The sequence below is a fragment of the Oryza glaberrima genome, chromosome 10, assembly GCF_000147395.1.
Source record: "Oryza glaberrima chromosome 10, OglaRS2, whole genome shotgun sequence".
NCBI classification, from domain to species: Eukaryota; Viridiplantae; Streptophyta; class Magnoliopsida; order Poales; family Poaceae; genus Oryza; species Oryza glaberrima.
This window is the reverse complement of record NC_068335.1, coordinates 4731089-4755008: the sequence shown is the minus strand read 5'-3', so window position 1 is coordinate 4755008 and position 23920 is coordinate 4731089. Positions and strand designations below refer to the sequence as shown.

General features: G+C 46.0%; 1 protein-coding gene and 1 pseudogene across 1 annotated transcript; both read left to right on the top strand.

Moving 5' to 3' along the window:
* Window positions 1–1047: 1047 nt before the first annotated feature.
* Window positions 1048–3106, top strand: LOC127753061 (UDP-glycosyltransferase 13-like). The gene has a single exon (XM_052278519.1). It carries the CDS (start codon window positions 1107–1109, stop codon window positions 2535–2537), a length of 1431 nt encoding a protein of 476 aa, XP_052134479.1. The 5' UTR covers window positions 1048–1106; the 3' UTR covers window positions 2538–3106.
* A 9151-nt stretch (window positions 3107–12257) lies between these two features.
* LOC127753228 (disease resistance protein RPM1-like) lies at window positions 12258–16218 on the top strand (annotated as a pseudogene).
* The last annotated feature ends 7702 nt before the right edge of the window (window positions 16219–23920 follow it).

Below are 23920 nucleotides of genomic sequence, written 5' to 3'. Positions count from 1 at the left end.
GTGAGCGTCTCCTCCGTGTGTCGTCTTCGATCCACCCACCGAGCGTCTCCTCCTCCTCTAGCGTGAAGGTCTCGAGCGTGCACGGTGCCGCAGAAGCTTGTTCCGTCGACCGCAAATACCACCTGCTTGCTTGTTGTGGCTTCCTCGCCGCGGGGAGCTGCTTCCCTGCTCAGCCATCTCCGCTGGCGCGCAGACCTCCTCCACTGATGACCGCAGCAGCTTGTTGGAGATGCTCCGAAAAAGTTGCCTTCCTCCGCCAATGACCGCGTAGACTTCCTTGCCGCTGCCGCTCGTGAAAAAGTTGGTCAAAACAACCGTCCCTACCATCACCCATTTAATCCTATGCATATGAAGTGTCATCCAAGTGTGCAAAAACCACAGCAAAACAGCTCTAGGGGGCAAAGTGTCTGGTATTGACAGTTCAGGGGTATAATATATCCGGTTTTGAAATTTAGGGATGTATTTTAGATAAGCATAATAGTTCAAGGGTGTAAATTGGACTTATCCCAATATCCTTTCACTAGATGATCTAAACAAGTAGCATTGTATCCCAATGGTAACGTGTGAGTGTTTGTAACAAAGCCAATCAGGTTCGATCCCCCATAAAGCATATTTTTTCACATATTCTTCTAATAAATAGGTATTGGGCCTTACCAGCTAATGACTTCGGCCTTCGCAAGCCCTATCTCTTTGGCCCACTAATCGAACCACCGTTTTCGACAAAAGCCGCACGGTTCAGCCGGGTCTCACCGGGTCAACTGCATGGACGGTCTCTGAAGCAAACCGAATCGGCGAGGTCTTCGTTCCGGTTTTTTCGGTCGAACCGTCGGGCTGGTCCGTTGAACTGCTGACTAGAGTGAAAGAATAATCATCAGGACAAAGATCATCGTGAATTCCTCCGAAACTTTATAAAGCCAACGTGAAATTTGTGTTGGTTGTGCATGCAGGACACATTAGGGCGGGTCAACGTTGCTCACCATGGCTTACTATATATTCAACGCCGCTCGCACCCTCGCGCTATATATATTTGTGGTTGTCCGATTTGAGGGCATTTGTTTCCGTTTTTTTTTTTTTTACAACCCGTTTGATCGGAACAGCTGCTAGCCATGAAGAGAAAGACGTTTGTGCTGTTCCCGTCGCTGGGCGTCGGACACCTGAACCCCATGGTGGAGCTGGCCAAGCACCTGCGCCGCCACGGCCTCGGCGTCGTCGTCGCGGTGATCGACCCACGCGACGATGATGCCACGTCGGCTGACGCGACGGCGCGCCTCGCTGCGGCCAACCCTTCCGTCACGTTCCGCATCCTGCCGGCGCCGGCCACGGCCAGCCCGGACCCCGGCGCGCACCGTGTCAGGCGCAGCCTCGACACGCTCCGGCTCGCCAACCCGGTGCTCCTGGAGTTCCTCCGCTCGCTGCCGTTCGCTGTCGACGCGCTCCTGCTCGACATGTTCTGCGTCGACGCGCTCGACGTCGCGGCCGAGCTCGCCATCCCCGCATACTTCTTCTTCCCCTCCCCGGCAAGCGCCCTCGCCGTCTTCCTCCACCTCCCGCATTACTACGCCAACGGGACGTCGTTCAGGGAGATGGGTAAGGCGGCGCTCCTCCGATTCCCCGGCATTCCGCCGATCCGCACCGTGGACATGATGGCGACGATGCAGGACAAGGAGAGCGAGACGACCAAGATCAGGTTGTACCAGTTCAAGCGGATGATGGAAGGGAAGGGCGTGCTGGTGAACAGCTTCGACTGGCTGGAGCCCAAGGCCCTGAAAGCGCTCGCCGCCGGTGTCTGCGTGCCCGACAAGCCCACGCCGAGCGTCTACTGCGTCGGGCCACTGGTCGACACCGGCAACAAGGTAGGGAGCGGCGCCGAGAGGCGCCATGCGTGCCTCGTGTGGCTTGACGCCCAGCCGCGGCGGAGCGTCGTGTTCCTCTCCTTCGGCAGCCAGGGCGCGCTCCCGGCGGCGCAGCTGAAGGAGATAGCTCGTGGGCTCGAGAGCTCCGGCCACCGCTTCCTGTGGGTCGTGAGGAGCCCGCCGGAGGAGCAGGCCACATCACCGGAGCCGGACCTGGAGCGGCTGCTTCCGGCGGGGTTCTTGGAGAGGACGAAGGGCACAGGCATGGTGGCCAAGAACTGGGCGCCACAGGCGGAGGTGGTGCAACACGAGGCGGTCGGCGTGTTCGTCACGCACTGCGGGTGGAACTCGACGCTGGAGGCGATCATGTCGGCGCTGCCGATGATATGCTGGCCGCTGTACGCGGAGCAGGCGATGAACAAGGTGATCATGGTGGAGGAGATGAAGATCGCCGTGCCGCTCGACGGCTACGAGGAAGGAGGGTTGGTGAAGGCCGAGGAAGTGGAGGCGAAGGTGAGGCTGGTGATGGAGACCGAGGAAGGGAGGAAGCTCAGGGAGAAGCTGGTGGAGACGAGGGACATGGCGTTGGATGCCGTCAAGGAAGGTGGGTCTTCTGAAGTGGCATTTGATGAGTTCATGAGAGATTTGGAGAAGAGCAGCTTGGAGAATGGCGTTTGTAGCTGATCAAGCAGAGTTACGCTCATGACCGAATAGAAATGGTGATGGTTTCTTGATTCCATTTTTTTTTTAAAGTTGGCGTAACTGAGGACTCTGCATAACTGTATTAGTGCATCAATGCGTAGCTGATGGGTGGGGGCTAACAGAAAGGAAAAATTGCAAAAACCACCCCAAATATCACTCTAAGTTTAAGATGCCCCCCTATAAGAGATTTGTTGCAAATTCCCACCTCCTAATTCACCTTATTTTGATTTAGGCACCTTCTCTCTACGGGCCTGTTTGGTACAGCTCCAACTCCTAAATATAACTCCAGGAGTTGAGTCTGGAGTGGAGTTGTGGAGCTGTCTAAACCCAGCTCCACAACTCTAGTATATTTTGTGAGAGAGCTCCACCCAACTCCACTCCCAGTTTTGGTGGAGCTGAAACTATTTGGCTGAAATTAGCCAAGTCCTGCTCGTCGTGATGATTTGTCAATAGGTCCCTTTTGCATTAGATTGTGTGGCCTTAATTTCTTATTAAACTATATTGAAACCTGCTATTTTAGGTCATCTGACCAATTGCAACGGATGAAGTCATGCAGTTCTAATCTAGCTATATGATTACTCCTTCATGTTCAAATGTTTCTATATGCTCATTACGTCTATGAAAAAAAAAGAGTATGTTGTTTAGTACACATGTCAGTTTGGAATATATATATAGCTAGTACACTATGAAAAACAGTGTTGGTCATGATAACACAACGAAATGATCGTCTTATACAGAACAAACAACATAATCACTTGCTCCCGCCGAGTGGGACTCAGTTAATTTCGCCAAGAGATTCTTCAGAAATCACACATATGTGAAGAGAAGGTACCTAAATTAAACCAAGGGTGAATTAGGAGGTGGGGATTTGCAACAAATCTTCTTATGGGAGGCATCTCAAACTCAGAGTGACATTTGGGGTGGTTTTTGCAATTTTCCCTAACATAAATTATTGATCTAATTTAGGCCTTGTTTAGTTGGAGAAAAATTTTGGGTTTAGTTATCACATCGGATATACGGACACATTTAAAGTATTAAATGTAGTCTAATAACAAAACAAATTACATATTCCACCAGGAAAATGCGAGACGAATTTATTAAGCCTAATTATTCCGTCATTAGCACATGTTTACTGTAGCACCACATTGTCAAATCATGGCGCAATTAGGCTTAAAAAATCGTCTCGCAATTAACACATAAACTGTGTAATTGGTTTTTTTTGCCACATTTAATACTTCATGCATGTGTCCAATTAAGCATTCGATGTGATGGGTGAAAAATTTTTGTTTTGGGAACTAAACAAGGCGTAAAATTGAAGGCAAAATTTGCTATACGACACGCAAAAATCCTGTAATTGGATGGGAGACACCGCAAAAATGCAACACTGCCCATAGATACTACAAAAGTTGTGTAATTGGCTGTAGGACACCAGAGATAATATTTTATAATTTCTGAGACAAAAGAGGGGAGAGAATTTTCTAAATGACCAGATTGGCCCCGGCGTCACCCCATCTGAACCAGACCCAGTCGGAGTCTGCTAATGGGGTTAGGCCCACATGTCAGCATCGCCGGCGGTGATGAGGTTGTGTGGCCCTGTCCGGATGGGAGGTAGAGAAGCGGCAAGGTTTGCAGCATCGCAAGCAGTGATGAGGTTGTGTGGCCACGACGTGTCGACGGCTCCAAACTTCTCCTCGGCTCCTAGCTCACCCTGCAACGTCACACGACTTCACTCTCCACTCCATTGCCAAGAAACCGAAGCCGGGTGTTCCATCTCATCCTCCTCGCCCTCATCTTCTCTGTCGGCCGTGTTGAAGACGAAGGCCGTCATTGCCATCGAGTCACGGTCGTCTCTATCTTTTACCCGTTCCATCATCTCCTTTCAGTGCCATCTCCATTCCACCTAATCCCACCCCATTTCGTGCAGTGACGGCGTCGGAACGCAACCTCGCCACCGTAGCTTGGGAGCACGCTCCGAGCACCACCGCCACAGCGACCTCGGCGTTCCGACCATAGTGGAGCATGCCCGGCCAAGCTGCCTCGCCATCATTACCACCTCGAGCACCTCTTCAAAACACTCCAAGAACCACCAAGATCGATGAAGTGAGGAGGAAGATCAACCTTCTCTTCTCCGGCACCGGTCTACCGCCATCGTCGTCAAATTCGTCCTCGCCAGTGAGCCGTTGTCCGATTCCCCTGTACACATGTCGTCCCTATGAACTCACCACCCTCAAGCATGCCACAACCTAGTGTCTCGTCAACCCTTTCGTGCCATCATCGTCGTCGTGGTCACCGCTAGTAGACTTTCTCCATCGTCATCGCTATCTGGACCTTGCGGAACCTTGCACGCGATTCGGTGAATACTCTAGAGCCCCTAGAAACCACATGCATGCATTCCCTTAGGCTAAATCGAGCTCTAACACGACATTCACCACCATCCCGAACTTGGCTGCCGACCGTACTGCTGATGCCATTGATTCTGTTCACCATTGCTTACAATAAGACCACGATAGCTTCGCCTTAGATCCCTGTACAAATTCTCTTTTGACCGCAACCTCATCCGAGCCGCCGTTCACCGCTGGCGACGCCACAAACCTCGTTGCTGCCCTACCTCCCATCCACCACCTCGCTGATGTGTGGGCCTAACCCCATTAGCGGACTCTGACTGGGTTGGGTTTAGATGGTGCGACGCCGGGGCAATCTGATCATTTAGAAAATTTTCTCCCCACTTTTGTCTCGGAAATTATAAAATATTATCTTCGGTGTCCAACAGCCAATTACACAACTTTTGTAGTGTCCATGGCAGCGTCACGTTTTTACGGTAGGCTAAACATTAGCCTAGGTGATATGTTTGGATATAATTAGTTTGGTGTTAAAATTATTTAGAACTACTATTAGGAGCGCAGTTCCAAGCACCAAGTATGCATCAGCTCAGGCTCACCCCACCCCACATCCCGTCATCCCACTCCTATCGTTGTCGGAGTAAACGATTTACTCCTATCGTGCGCCTCAACCACCCACCTTTATTCGAGTAAACGATTTACTTCGATAATAAAAACAACTCCCCTGCTTCTGATCCCACCCAATGTCCCGCATCGTGCTCCCACCATTATCGGAGTAAATGATTTACTTCGATAAAAACAACTTCTCTGCTTCCAGTATATATTCTATTTTTCCCGTACCCAACCAACCACTCTCGCCCCCACTTCATTTTTTCCTTTTTTTTTGGGATCTGAATCGATCCACCATCCCAGCCCACAGATCGGCGACACACCATGCAGGAGGATGATGACACCGTGGCAGTTGATGGCGGTGGCCTGGGCGGTTGAGGCAAAGGCACTACTTCGGCCTCACTGTCGGACGCTGGGCCGCACCTTAACCAGCAAGGAGGTGTTCACTTAGGCCAATAGCAACAATCAGCGGCTGCTCCATGTCGGCGAATCTGATAGAACAAGCAAGTAAGGAAATGACACTCTGATTTGCATCTGCATACTCTCCTTCAACTTGACGCATGAAGCCCCAATTTTTTTTTAAAATCAAATTAACGTGCAATCTCCAATATTACCTGATCTCAATTGATGGACTGCACAAGTCCTACATTTGCACATCGTGCTCCATGTGGTTGGCCGCAGAGGATAGGGTGGAGTCCGGTGGTGATGAAGGTTGTTTGCTATTTTTCTTTTGCTCGTCATCCCTATTGACATGAACGAGAATGTTTTTGCATTTTTTTCGTACTTGCTGGATGATGGATGGCTGCTACTGCGCAACATCGAGCTCATCTCTATACCACACCGCTACATCCTTCCATGATTCCATCGTCGACTACTGCTCGCCACCTGGTTGCCCTCTCCACTACCAATCACAAGACACGGATTGTGCTCTTCATTCTTATAGCAAAGATCCAGCAAAACCACCAGACGGATTTTTGGTTTTTTGGCCGAATCTTTTTTTTTTCTAGTTTGATTCACCTGTGAGTAATTTTATCGCTTATGTGTGATTGAGCCTGTAATTTTTTCATTCATACGACTATTTTGTGATACAGATCAACAATACTCTTACTATCAGTTTTTACTCTTATACTGTATATTGAACACATCAGTAAACATATTACTACACGATGGCTACTAGATCTATTAAACACATCAGTAAACATATTACTACACGGTGGCTATGAGATCATGGCTATATTAAGAGGAAGGTGATAATTGTTTTCCTCGCAGACCACAAAATCTCAATTTTTACTCTTATAATATGTATTGAACATATCAGTAAATATATTACTACATGGTGGCTACGAGATCATGAGCTGTATTGAGAGGACATGGTGGCTACAAGATCATGGGCTGTATTAAGAGGAAGGTAGTAATTGTTTTACTCATAGACCACGAAATCTAAACAATATTTATAATATTGGTAAAAGAATTACTAGCGTTGTAAGCTGGTAGTAATTCTTTTACGACCATCTAGGTATGGCGTCATACGATGTGGAGGCATTCATGCGAGTAAATTTGTTACTTTTGAATGAGCAGATATGGGAGGCTGAGAGTAAGTGAAAAACTCCACAGAGTAAATTCGTTACTTTTGAAACGTGCAGAGATACTAGAAAAACAGAAAACTCGAAAAGAAAAACAAGACGGTAAATATTTTACTAAAACGCGAAAACACTACAGATAAGGAATGAAAAACAGAAAAATATTTTACCGGGCCCATTGATGAAGCACGGATGAGATGGAAAAGAGAAAAAAGAAACACGGAAGGTGGAGTGGTAAAAAACGAAAAAAACGAACCGAGAAAAGGTGGGAGCGGAGGAAAAGTGGGGTGGTAAAAAAGGGAAAAACCGAAAGGAGAGGGCGTTGTGCGACGCTCGAACTAATATTCCGTGTTGTAGAACGTGGAATAGCGCTTCTCTCAAATTTCAGTGGTTTCCGAAAGTGTGAACCTTTTACGCTACTTGCATTCCTGTGTCTTTTGAGTGCTGGTGAAGCTGTCGGTGCTCGGTGGTCGCCTTAGCTCGGATGACTTTCTGAAATTCTCTCCTCCTTTGCTTGTATCTCTATGACAGTCACTCAGCTAGTCAGTATTGCTATTTATTTCTTTGATATTTTCTAACTATATATATATATATATATTACCGAAATTGATTAAAATCGGGCGACCGGGGGAGGTGGGAAGAATCGGTCGCTTCCCCTCCCCCCATGCGCACACGCTCCCCTCTCCCCATCTGGATCCACCCACTTATTCCCCCATTTTTCCACAAAAGATGTTTCACCTAATGTATTTATAATGTTTCACTATTTATAGATCTAATGTTGCAGTGAATTGAAATACTCTTTTGCAACAAAAAAAACCCACATATTTTAGAAACTCTCTATTAAGGAAATTTAGTTTATTTTTTGTTCCATAAAAAATGTTTCACCTAGTGTTCTCACAATATTTCGCTATGTATAGATCTAATGTTGCAGTAAACGAAATATTCCATTGCAACAAAAAAAACCCACATATTTTGGAAAACCCCTATTAAGAGAATTTGGTTTATTTTTTGTTCCACCGAAAAATTTTTCACCTAATGTAATCACAATGTTTCACTACGTATAAATCTAATGTTGCAGTGAACTGAAACATTCTTTCGCTATTTGCTGAAACATTATTTTATATAAGGTGAAACAACACCCGATTTAAACGAGTGAAATATTTTTGATCTACTTAGTGAGACAATTCCGATATACCTGGTGGAATATCGTGCAACATTTTAAAAAATCAATAATAAGCTAATTTTTTTCGTCGGAATATATCTATGTGTGGTTTTGTTTTGAAGATTTAATTGCAACGAATTTAATGGTGCAATCGGATCATGATTTGTATAAGTAATTTACGAGAAAAATCAGTTTAAAATATTTTTGCACATAAATCGGTCATCAGCGTCCAATTTTTCTTGAAATCGTCAGGCGCCCGAGCCGTAGGCAGCCCCGAGCTAGGAAAGGATTAACCATGTTTATTCTAGAGACTACAAATTCTATTGAAAAGGGAGAAATATATTAACCTAGCCAAAAAAAAAAAAAACTCCTACCGTGTCACCGCTCATTCAATGTAAAAAGGCCAACTATTCACATCTTCTCACGAAGGGAAATAAAAAGTCTAGTATGACTGAATTAAGTCTATATTGGGTCCCTTATATAGTTTTCTTCTCTACTCATTGGACCGTTCCGTACTGGGCCAGCCCACCGTGCCACTGTCAAGCCAGGCCGGTATTGGCCCGACACTAGTCATGTCATGCTATGTTTGGGCCGGGCCATCGGGCCTTGAGCTTTATGGCCATCTATATCCCTCCCTCCAAAAAAAACTCACTTTTGGACTTAAATCTGAATATAGAAGTAGTTCTATATTCCTCCCTCCAAAAAAAACTCACTTTTGGACTTAAATCTGAATATAGAAGTAGTTCTATATTCCTCCCTCCAAAAAAAACTCACTTTTGGACTTAAATCTGAATATAGAAGTAGTTCTTTTTGGAATGGAGAGAGTTCCTAGCTCGATTTAATATAATCGCTCCCGCGAGTGGCACACTGAGGCAAAAGAACTGTATGATATTTGCACCGGCCATAATACGACCTCGTGATAATTACAACAGAACGGATTGCATGGCATCCGTACAATCCGTTGTTTTAATCTTGATCATATAGTTTCCAGGGAAGGTATCGCTAGCTTTTTCATGATTTCTACGGACGGCATCGGCTTGACGAAGACGCAAATCAGGATTTTAATTAATCTCCTTGATGCTTTTATTGTTGAGAATGACCAGCTTGACCTAGGACAGCGATCAGCAAAATGAAGACTGTTCGGTGAAAGATGCGCGTTGACGCCACCGACGTAGAAGCTCGAGTTTTCATCAATCTCTGTATAAACAAAAGTCAAAATTTGCTAGAAGACACTAAAAGATTGTGGCTTTTGTTGTGAGACATTCGAAGATCGTGTATTTACTCGTGGACACTGTAAAAAAATGATAATTAGCTACTGAACACTCCTCCCATTATTTTATTATTTCCGGTTATGGGAGGAAATAGTTGTGTAAGTACCAAAATGCCCTAGATACTGTTCTTTCTCTATCTTCTTTTCTTTTCCCCTTCTTCTTCCTCGCAGCAGAGCAGAGGCGCGACGGCGGTTGGCTCGAGCCGGGATGGCTCAGCCATGATGGGGCAGCGGCGGCGTATCGCCGGGGTTCACTGCCGACGGCGACAACGCACGGCAGCGTCCCGGCACACAACTTCCTCTCTCTCTCTCTTCTTTTCTTTTCCTCTCTCTCCCGACGCACGTCGACGTGGTGTGCTGCCCGTCCTACTCTTCCTACCTCCACCCGCCGCGGCTCTGGCTCCGCACCGCACCGGAGTCGCTAGAGCTCATGAGGCTCCTCCTCCGCCACGTCAACCGCCACATCGCCCGCCTCGGCATCGTCCTCGCTGCCGCGGAGTTCGTCTTCACCGAGCCCCACTCAAAGCGCCTCATGCTCCGCCTCCGCGCGGCGAGATCCTCCTCGACAGCGGCCGCGTCACGCTGGAGCAGGGCCACGTCGTGAAGTTTGCTGTCCACGGCCGCCTCTGCGACGCGTGCGCCATGGCAAGAGCGCGGGCACAGGTGCTGGCCGAACCCCCCAACCAGTGCGGCTGGTTCGCTGTCGTGCAGGTGTGGCAGCACGCGTCGCATCGCCGCACGCTGCTCCACCTCGAGCAGTAGGTCGTCACCCACGACACCGCTGGCGACGCCCTCCGTGTCGGCACGGCGCGCGGTGTCGGCGGGCTCGACTTCTTCGTGTCACGCTCCCACTCCGCCCGCCTCATCGACCTTGTCACCTTGCTGTCGCCCACCCACGTCGTCGCGTCCAAGCAGCTCGTCTCGCACGATAGCAATAACAGTAGCTACGACGTGAGGCACACCTTCACCGTGGAGCTCTGCCCATTGTGCCGCGACAGAAAAAGAGAGGAAGAAGAATAGAGAAAGAGAGATTGACAAGTGGACCCATGGGCAAACTTGTCTTTAACCAAAGTCCCTCTCTCCGTTTCGACCGGAAATAATAAAATAATAGGAGGAGTGTCCAGCAGCTAATTACCACTTTTTTATAGTGTCTACGAGTAAATACACAATTTTCGGGTATCTTACAGCAAAGACCGCTATCTTTCGATGTCCTGCAACAAATTTTGCCTAAACAAAATATGTGCCATACATGTTCACCACCGACGGTGCAGCGCTGCTTCATGTGCAGCGCCCGCCTTGCATTTGTGTGGGTATTTAGATGCAAGAAGGCAATATCGCCCTTAAATAGACTGCATATGCGTATAGTGATGTGTCAATATCAACAATCGGAGAGTGTGAGATGATCGTGCAATCTACAAACTTACCGTATTGATAGCCAGAGCATCCATCCTGATGCATGCATGCACATTACAAAAAGGCCTCTATTTTTTACTAGTACTAACTAGGGATAAAAACGCTACGAAAACGGACGGAAACTATCTTTATTATTTTCGATTTCATATTTTTTCGGAATCAGAATCGGAAAACCTGGATACAAAAACGAAATCGAATATTATCAAAACCGAAAACCCGGAGCAAAAACGAATCGGCGCTGGTAACAAAAATTTATCAGAACACCAAAACCCCTCAAACTGATAAATCCAATTCTCAAGTCTCAACGGTCAACAATTCATCATAAAACACAATCATACAAGTCCAATTGTTAAGTCTCAACAGTAAATCTTAAAACACAATCTATAGAATAAATTATCTATGTTTAAAGAGTAATGATGTTGATAAATCCCAATGCAGAAAAAAAATTCATATGTAACTTCAGATTTGCATAGCAAATATTTTTTAAAGAATAACAATCAAACACCATGATATTCAACATTCAGTTCTTACAAAAAAAAGTCCAAGGTATTTCAGTCACAAAATTTTTGGAAATTCCGAGAAAATTTCTGGAAAGTTTCCGATCGGATTCCGAGTTCCGACGAAAACTGTCCTTATCATTTTCGATCCCGTTTCCGAGAAAATATTTTCGAATTCGTTTCCGTTTCCAAAAAATTCCGACCGATAGATTCCGTTTTCGAAAATAGGTCTGGCACCCTAGTATTAACTACATACGGCTCATTATTGCATCGCGTACGCAGTGATAGGCCAATGTCAAGCACTAGACCCAAGGGTGTGTTTAGTTCCTGAAAAAGGTTAGAAGTTTGAAGAAAGTTGGGAGTTTAAAAAAAAAGTTAGAAGTTTATCTGCGTAGGAAAGTTTTTGATGTGATATGATGTGATGGAAAGTTGGAAGTTTGGGGTAGTTGGGGGTGAACTAAACACGACCCAATTCATGTAACATATAAATATATATCGTACAGACGTGGGCATAATAGGAGGTATTGTGAATGGCGTGGCCTCATCTTTTTAATGTAAAACTAGGTTTATTAATAATTTGTACAATATACTATTGGCTATGCATTTATTTTTCTCAAAAATATCGGCAATAGTCTTATTGGCATAGAGACATTTTTATAGTAACAATAAACAATTTGAAATATAGAAATTTCGCATCTGACTTATAGGAATTTTGCCTAAAAATCTTGATTCTCGTACTACGAATCAAGAAAAATCCAGTCGCCTTGGCAATTTAGCATCCCTAAATTTCAATAAAATTTAATGTTTTATCGGCGAAAAAAATCATGCAGCCCTTTCGAAATCTCCTCCTCTTTGCGAGTAAAAAAACCCTCGGCTACGGGCTATCCACAAACTGCCATCGACGGATACTGTGTGGGTCGCCCATGGCGATTGGCGACAGCCGCTGCCGCGGCGTGGGTTTTCCGGTCGCAAAGAAACCGTCAAACGCCGCGGCCGCACCAAGCCACCCACTCGCCGCGGCCACTCGATATCCTCGGCGGCTCATCGGCTGCGCCCTAGGCCGGAATCCACATCTGCAGGTTATTTTTCTGTCTTTTTTATGTTCTTGCTCGCCATCCTTTTATTTCCTTTCTTTTCCTCACTATTTAATCATTTTGTAGGTGCGGAGGAACCAGTGGCTTCTAGATTCCATCATCTTTTTTATTCCCCAACTGCTGAGGTAAACCAGGTCATAGTGTTTAATTTGTTAATTTGTCTGTATCCCCATCATCAACCACGGCACGAATATTTGATTTACTTTCTGATCGGCTGTATATTCAAGATTCATGGCATCCACATGGGCTTGAAAGCGATGCTCCGGTTGTAAATTGTTACTGTAGCTTCTTCAGACACCGGAAGAGTTCTGAGAAAGTGAGCTTGTGGTGTAAGTTGTATTTTGCTGGAAATGGATAAGATTCCATTGCAGGGGCATTGACTTGAACCTGAAGGAAACTTCCTTGATATGCCTGATGAATAGGATTCAGGCTCTGAATGTGATTGAATCTTTGGTAATATCCACTGACCGGACAAAGTATTGGTCACTGCTTTTGCGATGTCCACCGACCAATTTAGAATTGCTTTGGTTATCCTTATTGGCACACGCAACACCCGTCAGATTCAATTTCCCCCTCTTTTCATCCATGACTTTTTGTGCAGTAACCAGCATATAGAACAGTCACAGTGTTCATTGTCACACTCATTAGCTCACAATTCACAGACTCTACACTTGAAATGGTGAGAATCTTATAGCTCTGGCTAGACAACCATGGCTGAGGGCGTCATTGGCTCGTTAATCCTGAAGCTAGGTGATGCCTTGGGTAATGAATCTTGCCAGCTGGGATCGTCATTGCTCGTTTATGAGGCATCTGCTCTGAAAGGCCTGTTTGGCGAGATACGGATGATCAAGGAGGAGCTGGAGAGCATGCAGGCCTTCTTCTGCACCTCTGAGCGGTTCAAGGATACTGATGAGACAACAGTTGCATTCGTGAAGCAGATCAGAGGCCTTGCATTCGACATCGAGGATGTTATCGATGAGTTCACCTACAAGTTGGGAGAAGATCGCGAAGGCATGTTTCTGCTGAAGGCATTCAGGAGGATCAGACAGATCAAGACATGGTATCGGTTGGCCAACAGTCTGCAGGATATCAAAGTTAGCCTCAAGAGTGCTGCAGAGAGGAGGTGCAGATATGACCTGAAGGGTGTTCGAAGGGAGAGGAAACTGATGCGGTTAGGGAGCTTGAATCAGAGATCTACAGAATCAGTACATTTCAAGAGGGAAGCTGATCTTGTGGGGATTGCTGAGAACAAACAGCTGTTGATGGATTGGTTGAAAGATGAGGAGCAGCAGCACATGATAATTACTGTATGGGGTATGGGCGGTGTCGGTAAAACGACACTTGTTGCTCATGTTTACAGTGCTATCAAGACTGACTTTGATACTTGTGCTTGGATCACAGTGTCTAATAGCTATGAAGCCGATGATTTGCTGAAACAAATTGTTGCGGAGTTCCGGAAGAATGACCGCAAGAAGGAGTTCCCAAAGGATGTCGATGTCACAGATTATAGAAGCCTGGTTTGAGACAATCCGACTTTACCTGGAGAAGAAAAGGTATGTTCTTGTTTTAGATGACGTGTGGAGTGTGAATGTTTGGTTTGATATCAAAGATGCATTTTCTGGTGGGAAACATGGGCGGATAATTTTTACATCTAGGATCTATGAGGTCGCTCTACTCGCTCCTGAAAGCCAAAAGATTAACCTTCAACCCTTACAAAATCACTATGCATGGGACCTTTTTTGTAAAGAGGCATTTTGGAAGTCTGAAAACAGGAGTTGTCCAGTAGAATTGCACCCTTGGGCCCAAAGGTTTGTTGACAAGTGCAAGGGCTTGCCAATCGCTATAGTGTGCATAGGGCGCCTCCTTTCATTCAAGAGTGCAAATTTGTTGGAGTGGGAGAATGTGTACAGAAATCTTGAGATGCAGTTTACCAACAATTACATCCTTGACATGAACATAATCCTGAAGGTTAGTTTGGAAGACTTGCCACACAACATGAAGAATTGCTTCCTCTATTGCTCCATGTTCCCAGAAAATTATGTGATGCAAAGGAAGTGGTTAGTACGGCTTTGGATTGCAGAAGGATTTATTGAAGAGAGTGAGCACAAGACGCTGGAGGAGGTAGCAGAGGATTACTTGACCGAACTTATTAACAGATGTTTGTTAGTGGAGGTCAAGAGGAATGAGTCTGGATATATTGATGATTTCCAGATGCATGATATATTTCGTGTTTTAGCTCTTAGCAAGGCACGAGAAGAGAACTTTTGCTTTGTCTTAGACTACACAAAGACTCATCTTATTGGCAAAGCACGCCGTTTGTCGATTCAAAGGGGGGATATCTCACAAATTGCAGAAAATGTGCCACATCTGCGGTCATTGCTTGTTTTCCACAATTCACTTAGTTTCAATTCACTTCGTTTGTTTGCAAGGTCTGTGAAGTTACTGTCTGTCCTGAATCTGCAAGATAGTTCAATTGAGAGTCTACCCAATGATGTGTTTGATTTGTTTAACTTACGTTTTCTGGGCCTTAGACGAACTAATATTGCATATATCTCAAGATCAATTGGGAGACTTCAAAATTTGGTCGTGTTGGATGCTTGGAAAAGCAAAATTATGAACCTACCAGAGGAAATTATAAGGCTATCTAAGTTGACACATCTTATTGTGACTGTGAAACCAGTGATTACTTCTATGAATTTTGTTCCTTCTGTTGGCATACCTGCACCTACTGGTTTATGGTCTTTGGGATGTTTGCAGACCTTATTACTGATGGAAGCTAGTTCTGAAATGGTCTTTTACCTTGGTGCTCTGGTGAATTTGAGATCATTTCGCATCAGCAAAGTACAAGGCCGCCATTGTGCCAAGCTGTTTGTGGCAATCACCAATATGTTTCATCTTGTCCGCCTCGGGATACACGCAAACGACAATCAGGAGGTTCTACAACTTGAAGCATTGAAACCATCTCCGTTACTTCAGAAGCTTATCTTGCAGGGGGCATTAGATAAAGAATCATTGCCTCAGTTCTTCATGTCAATCAGTAAACTGAAAAGCCTCACCATTCTACGGCTTGTCTGGTCGAAACTCGACGAAGAAGACTTCTACTATCTTGAGGAATTACAGCAGCTAGTGAAGCTTCAGCTTTATGATGCATATAATGGCAAGAGGCTGTCTTTCCAGGCAACATCATTTCCAAAGCTCAGGATACTGAAGATCTGGGGAGCTCCTCACCTCAGTCTGATCAAGATAGAAAGAGGGGCCATGTCAAGCATGGTTGATCTTAAGCTCCTGCTCTGCCCTGAATTGAAGTTGTTGCCTCGCGGCATTGAGCATGTGACCACTCTCGAAGAGATGACTTTGGATTCTACAGCAGAGGAGCTTGTGGGCAGGGTTAGGAAGAAGAATGAGGCCAGGATTTCTCATGTCAAGAGAGTTTATGTTGGGTTCATCAGAAATGGTGAGCTGGCTGCAGAAAGGATACAATAAATCGATGTCTATCTAGACAATGTCATGTATCTTTTCAACTATGATTTTCCTATTTTGTACATTTATAATTTTGTATTGGTCTTATGATGTAATCCAGACAATGCCATTTTCCTTTTCAGATATAGTTTCTTATCTGTAAGTATTTGTACATATTTGTGACATATAAACCTGTTTTGGGTTTTATTGTCAATATATGAATGTATACAAATAAGATTCTTCCCTATTGTATTCGTTCATTATTGTGTACATTCAAATTTATTTTCAATTTTCAACTGTAACTTGTTTCTTATCCAACTGGTGTGTATTTGTCTTGCAATTTAATCCTTGCCATGATCAATGGTATTCAGGGGCGGACCAAGGCCTTTGGGTTACGCATGGTCTGAGGGGATTGGAGGTCTATTAGGATGTACATTTTTTCACAATGTAATTGTCATTCAAGGCCCAACTCTCCATGGGCTTGCCCGAGCCTTGGGCTAATTCTAGGTTTGCTCTAGACTATTTTAGAAAGAAATAAAGTTGCAAGTCCGTGTACATGGACACCACCACTGTCGCGGGTGGGATCTTTTAAAAAAAGGAAAATGTACGAATTACCCCCCCCGAACTATCGCGTCGTCTGAATTACCCCCCTGAACCACAAAACCGGACATTTTTTACCCTGAACTATGCAAACCGGACAAATTACCCCCCTCGATCCAATCCGCGATGGTTTTGATTTACGTGGCGTACACGTGGCAGTCCAGTCAGCATTCTATATAAAAAAAATATGGGGCCTACATGTCATATGCTCTTCTCTCTCTATTCTCTCTCTCACTCTTCCTCTCTCTCTCTAACGGTCAGCGGCAGGCGGGGGCAGCGCTGAGGGCGGCGGCCTCGGCGCGGAGGCGGCGGCAGCAAGCGGCGGCCAGCGCGGCTGGCGCCGAGCGGCGGTGCGCGGGGGCGGACGCGGAGGCGGCGGCTGCGAGCGGCGGTGCGCGGGGGCGGAGGGCGGCGTGGGTGCGCGGGGGCGGACGGTCGGTGGGCGGCGGTGGCGGAGGTGGGGATGGTGGAGACGGCGGCGCCCCCGCCTCTCTCTTCCCCTCTCTCTCTCACGGGCGGCGGCGCGAGCGGCAGTGGCGGGCGCGGCTGGTGGAGGGCGATGGCGGATGACCGGACGGTGCGCTGGGGCGGGCGGACGACGCCTCCCAATCCACCTCTATCGTCGCCGCCGCTTCTCCTCCTCACCGGAGAAGCTCGCCTCGGATCCCTCCTCCTCCTTGTCGTCGTCGTCAGTGCTCGGCCCCCGGAACCTCCCCACCCCGGTCTCCAGCATCGTCGCCGCCACCGTCTCCATCATCCCCACCTCCGCCACCGCCGCCCACCGACCATCCGCCCCCGTGCACCGTCGCCGCCCATCTGCCCCCGCGCACCGCCGCTCGCCGCCGCCGCCACCTCCACGTCCGCCCCCGTGCCCCCGCGCATCGCCGCTCGCCGCCAGCCGCGCCCGCCGCTCGCCTCCAGCCGCCGCTCGCCGACGCCGCCTCCGCGCCGAGGGCGCCGCCCTCAGCCGCTGCCACCGCCTGCCGCTGATCGTGAGAGAGAGAGAGGGGGGAAGAGTGAGGAGAGTGAGAGAGAAGAGAGAGAGAAGAGTGTATGACATGTAGGCCCCACATTTTTTTTATATAGAACGCTGACTGGACTGCCACGCGTACGCCACGTAGACCAAAACCACCGCGGATTGAGTCGAGGGGGTAATTCGTCCGGTTTGTATAGTTCGAGGTGAAGAATGTCCGGTTTTGTGGTTCAGGGGGATAATTCAGACGACGCGATAGTTCGGGGGGGGGAGGGTAATTCGTACTTTTTCCTTTAAAAAATGCCCGTGTGCATTGCAACAGGTGAAGACTATTTTAATCTTATTATTGTTATACGATTTAGTTAAGGTGACATTCACTGTGGGAATTTGGTAGGATATATATGTTTTTAGAAAACCATGAGCTTTAATTATGAGTCCGATTATCTCAAGTTAGTATGCAAGTTTTTTTAAAGGCATTTCTTATATGACTTCTTCTATATTTCCAAAAGCGAATGAACTTAAAAACTGACTCAAATACGGATATGTATTTCCAAAAACGAACGAACTTAAAAATCGACTCATACATGGATAACGTACCAAAATACCAGCAAAACCATCTTTAAATTTTATAATAGTAGAGATCAGATGCTAGATTCCATCGTTCCCTAAGGAGATTTTGGATTTCATATCAAAATATATTTTATGCATTTTCTACCCTCAGTTTAAATTGTTCGGAAGAAACAAAGAATAATTTATATATTCTTTTTGTTTCTACTCCTCACATGTCGCCTGTGCTGCACCTCCAAGGAATCCAGGGCAAGATGGAATCAAGAACATGAGGAACACAGCTTGTCTTTTACTCTTAACTTTTTCTTTTTCTTTTGCGGGGGAAAAGGAATCTTTTACTCTTAACTTGAGGTGAGTTATAATATAATCCTCTCATCTGTGATGGCCCCTCACATGCCTGGATTTTGCGGGCCGTCACAATAAAGTGATCTTAAACGGGCCCAAAAAGAGGCCGACAAAGATATACCTGCACAAACATGTTAGATGTGCATAAAACTCTAACCCGTCACAGATGACACCTATCGGTGACGGGCTATAGTTGAGGCTCGATTGAGATAACCGGTGATATCTTTGTGGGGCCCTAACAAAAGCCCGTCACCGATGTCCATCATCAGTGTCAGGCTCCAACTTGAGGCCCAATTGAGATAACTATTAGGGCCGTCACCGATGAATATCATCGGTTACGAGCTTTTACTTAGGCCCAACAAAGATAACTGGAATACCCATCACCGTTGTAAGTTTTTTTGCCGTTACAAATATTTATTACACAGTATAAATACCCCAATTCCCTAGTGTAATGGTTATCCCACTATTCACTATTTTGGTGGGAGTGTGAAGGGGGCGATTTTTGCCTATTTTTTCCAAGAAAATTATAAATTGCAAATGTAATTGAAAAATAGTAGTCAATTCTCATAGATTTAGTAAATACTTACCTACAAAATGTATATATAATATTTTTCCACCTTTTTGCAGCTCAGGGATGGATCGAGGTTGGATGTATGGGAAAATTGTGTTATATTATACCAAGGAGTATAGAGATGGCATATTGAATTTTATTAACGCCACTGAGGATGATAGGAAAAGAAGAAACAACGAGAATGTGTTGTCCATGTGCAGATTGCAAAAATGAGAATATGTTAGATAGCATAGTGGACGTACACGCTCATCTGATACAAAGAGCTTTCATGAAGGGCTATACTTGTTGGGTGAAGCATGGAGAGCAACAATCAGGAAGTGGTGCACAAAATCAATAACATGAAGTTCATGAGCATGAATCAGGAAGTGGTGAACAAAATCAGGAAGATGAAGATGAGCATGACATGTTTGTACCTTCTCTATTGGGTGGTGAAATTGTTGATGTGGATCACGATCTGTTGCAAGATATGTTACGTAACGTTGAGGACCCAGCTTACAACGAGAGAGATTTCATGAAGTTCAGTAGGTTGGTCAGTGACTTACTAAATTAACCTTGAGTTCGAGGCGGCTAAACCTTAATGGTAGGCTGAAATTGGCTATGGGCTAAGGGCAGCCCGTCTCTTCTGTAAAGTGTAAACCCTAAATCCCTCACACTCTCTCTCCATCTCTCATTTCTCTCCCTCTTCTCTCCTCGATAGACATACAGGCAATGGCGGCGACTGTGCCTGGAGGGGGTGACAGTGGCGGGTGGCGACGGCTACGGCGGCGGGGTAGTAGCGGCGGCTACGGCAGCTGTGGTTGTGCCTGGAGCTACGACAGTCCTTTCCCATGCTTCTTCGTTCTACGATTCTTCCCCAAGCAGCGGCAGTTGCTCCCCAAGGCTGCATCCTGACTTCGGAGGCCCACTCCTCTCCCACAAGCGGCACCAACACCATGTTGAGACAGGCAAGTTTTTTTTTCTGTTCCTATGATGAACTGTTTATTCTTCTGTAGTGAACTATTTATCCCGTGACTCATGTCCTATTTTTGCAAAATAGCTAAATAGCTTAGCTGCAGCAATAGCCCACTATATCTGATCGTTTCTAAAAATTGGAGCCCGAGATTTGAATCATTGGTACATATTGACTATGGTGCCTATTATAGATGATATGTACACTAATTAGAGCCAGTAGCTGGCTCTCCTATTCACCTTGCTCTTAGATTTTTCATGGGAACTTTTTTGAAGAATTCTTTAAAGTTACATTTCTTCATTCCCGTTCTCCCTTCTGTTTTCTTCCGATTACCTCCATCGGTAACGAATTCATCTGTGTGGGGTAGCGACGAGGGAGTAGCCAGAGACGGTGAAACGCAGCAAGGTAGTGGCAGTAGGGGCGAAGTGTGGTTTCAGCGTTTTGGACCACCATGGCTTCTCCAAGCCTGTCCTTTAAATTTTGCAGTCGCTGGAAGAAGTTAGTTGAACGGTTGATCCAGAGCCCGTCATACAATGACAACAATTTCTTCACGATGGCGTTAGTCGCTGTCCCCTTCGTCTTTGCCAGGAATTTCGTGTAGCAATGGAGGCAACGATCACGATGTCGAGGTGGTTTCCCTGGAGGAACAAATAGTGTAGCCATTATCCTCCTCCTCCTCGTTGGTGGTGATGTATTATGGCTGCCGCTGTGAGTCCACCACTGCCAGAGTGCGGGTGGATAAAAGAGGTGAGACGAAAATAAGGAGTGTGCCAGGAAAACCTACACTTCTATTTATAGCCAAATAGCAGCTCAATTGGAGCTGAGCAGGTGCGACGTGGTAGTACAGGGCGTGACAGGTGTCCGAGTAAATTGACACGGGTGGTGGTCCTTATAAAGCATAAGTAGTTGTTTTGTATTTTTATCCGCCTACGAAATTAAGGGTGAGGGTCATGTGAAAATAGTGTTTATTGAGTAAAAAATACGGTCGATTCTTAAACTTAAGAGAGGGTGTCAGTTAGATCTGTAAACAAGAAAATTAAAAATCTAGATCCATCATATTGGTTTAATGAACCATAGCTGGTCCAAATATCGTTTGACCTAGACTGGCTACCGACGTAACATTTCATGTAGGCAACACTTTTGCATCCAGTCCTATACACAGTGAAGCGTGGTTGGAAAATTATCCGTGTGCTCAAATATAATTTTCGTGTGCGGAGGTCCTGCCCGTCTGCACCTAGGTGATGAGGACACAACTAGTTCGGATATAACCATGACTACCTTATGTATTAATCAACCAAAGGTGCATATGTTCTATATTAGATTTACTTGTTATATATTTGAATAAACGTTGCTACACAATGAGTTCTGTGTGTTTTCGTTTGTAGAGGTACTTGCTTGGGCGAAAGAAAAGAGACCAAGCGTAAGGAATGGATGGATGATTGAAGAAGTTGATTGGGGACCAAATCAAGACCTTCTCCAAGTTTTCTTTCATCTCACTACGTCACTTTTGGTCCATAGAAGACAAGAGATGAAGTTCTACACGTTTTAGATTCGGATTCGGGACTACTGACATCATCAACTTCAAACGGACCTAGCCGTTGTTCTAGAAGAAATTTCGGGGCCCATGAGTACTTTTTGGAAAGCTTATGGAGTCTACTTTCAGATGGTTTTGGTCCCACGTTAAAATTCCTACCGAGCTGCCAGGAATCTGCAAAACAAGCCACGTATCTCATCCAGTCCGAATCTGATTTGAGTTTTGGGCCTTGTAATTATATCGTGGGCTTAGCCCAAGGGGGTGTGCGCCCTAGGGCAACCCTAGGACGTCCCTAATCATATTAATTCAATAGCCGTCATCGTTTAGAGTTGGGTTTTGCTTAGATTATTTTGTCAAGAACAGTTTCGCCGCTAGATCGGTTTGTGGAACCCCAAATTCGTGTGCTTAATTATTCATATGCAATTTGGTTGCAATCTATCTTGTTCTTGCTTGTGTTCTTCGATTCGCATGCAGGGATTAGCCTTCTCGGCGAGGTCAACTGGGTTTTAGCACGGTTGATAACCAGAGGAGACGTGGTGCTGCGATTGCGGGGATCAGTAGTGTGTTCGTTTAGAAGCCGAATCGAGTTGTGTCATGACTCTGATACCAACTGATGAGGGATGTTAAGTTCCAATCTTCCGATAGGTATTGATAAACAGTCGATTTGGGCGAAGTCACGACACAATTCGATCATTCCATGCCGGCCGGCCCTCCGCGCGCCGCGCCGCCGCGCGGGCCGGCCGTCCCTCCGCGCCCCGCCGTTGCAGAGGGAGGTGAGGAGGTTGGGAGGAGGGAGGAGGGAGAGGAGGAGAGGAAGGGAGGAGGGAGAGGAAGAGATAAGGATGTGACTGTGTCATGAGATGAGTTAAAAAGGAGAGGAGGAGATTGTATCGATCCGATCCGCGTGCAACCACTCCGTTTATGTCGACTTTTTTTCCGGTTGGTAATAGATCTTTAGTCCCGGTTGGTAACATCAACCGGGAGTAAATCTTATATCGATCTTTTTTCCCGGTTGGTAACACTATAAATGGATCTTTAGTACCGGTTGGTGATCAAAAAATTCCTCTGAGTATTCAAACCGGGACTAAAGATATTTTTAGTCTCGGTTTTTAATACAACCAGGACTATTGTGAAATCTGGTGGACCGACTAAAGATGGTTTCTCAGTGAAGGGTGGTATGCGAGGGCGCAGTTATGCGCATCACGCAGAAGGGCTGCACACATTAGTTTTTGAGCGAGATGTGCAAGTACCATCCAACGGCATGTAGCAGTAAGGAAGACAAAAATATGAGATTGCTTAAGCATTGGAATGTGGGCTGTCATTGGAAGCTATGCATGGACGTGGTGTGCGCATATGCATGAGAAATTGAGAATCATGGTGGTCATTAATGTAAAGCAGGGATATCTGAATATTTTTGTTGACTTGTAGGCAACTACATGGTGGCTGGTGGCTGGGCAGGCATGGAAACCGAATCCAATCAAGCGCCAGAATTGCTAGTCGAAACTGTGTTGGTCTAGGTAGAGGCATGGCACAGTACGTGAGCCAAAGGCGAGGAGGTCAGATGCTAGACGGAACGGTGCGGTTTTTTTTTTGTTTGTCGCTGGTTACGGTGTGATCGAGGAGTTGTTCTCAACTCGGAGTCGATGAACTCGTTGGAGATCGGGTGGCAAGAGAGATGACAGAGTCAATTTAGACTCATGTTATCTAGCTAAGCCGGAAAACGGGACCGTGAATTAATAGCAACAGTAATTCAGCACTAGGTTTAGGCGTTCGCCATGGATTGATCGGAGAAGATGGAGGCTCAGGCGGAGGTGTACAGCAGTGTGTGCAGATCTCGGGCAATAGCGAGTGAAATCGTTGAGGGTGTCAACATGGTTGTTTGGCAGTACAGGGTATATCCAGGATTTGTGGGGTTTGCATGATGGGGACATATGGAATCTGCGTCACCGAAGAGTAAGAGCAAGCGCTATGGTGATAATTTCTTCAGATGATTCAAAGCAATGATGATTTTCTTAAATTATCAGGAATTCAGTCTACAGATGCAGGAAAGCGTAGATGTTGGATTTATTAGCTCAGTTCATAAGACGACAAGGAAGAAAGGGTTCTCTTCAAGTCTGGTGAGTTTGGTTTATCTATTTGGTGATGACACGGCCATGAATTAGATCAAGTCAAATTTAAGATGGTAGATAGAGTTGAACATGATCTTCGGAAAGTCTATGACATGATAGCTAGGAAGGAATCCAATTTCGTTTGGTAAGACGATTGTGGTAATATGAGAGAAGGTGGAGCACTGTTGCAGGTGGAGTCAATATGAAGAAATTACAGGAATAGTGGAGTCTCTTGTTATGGTGAGCCTGGTGGAGGCTTGTCGGGGCAGCTCGGCATGAGCGGCGAAAAGGAACC

Bases quoted from the DNA above. Each gene is read 5' to 3' on its own strand.
- LOC127753061 (XM_052278519.1), top strand. From the start codon at position 1,107: ATGAAGAGAAAGACGTTTGTGCTGTTCCCGTCGCTGGGCGTCGGACAC.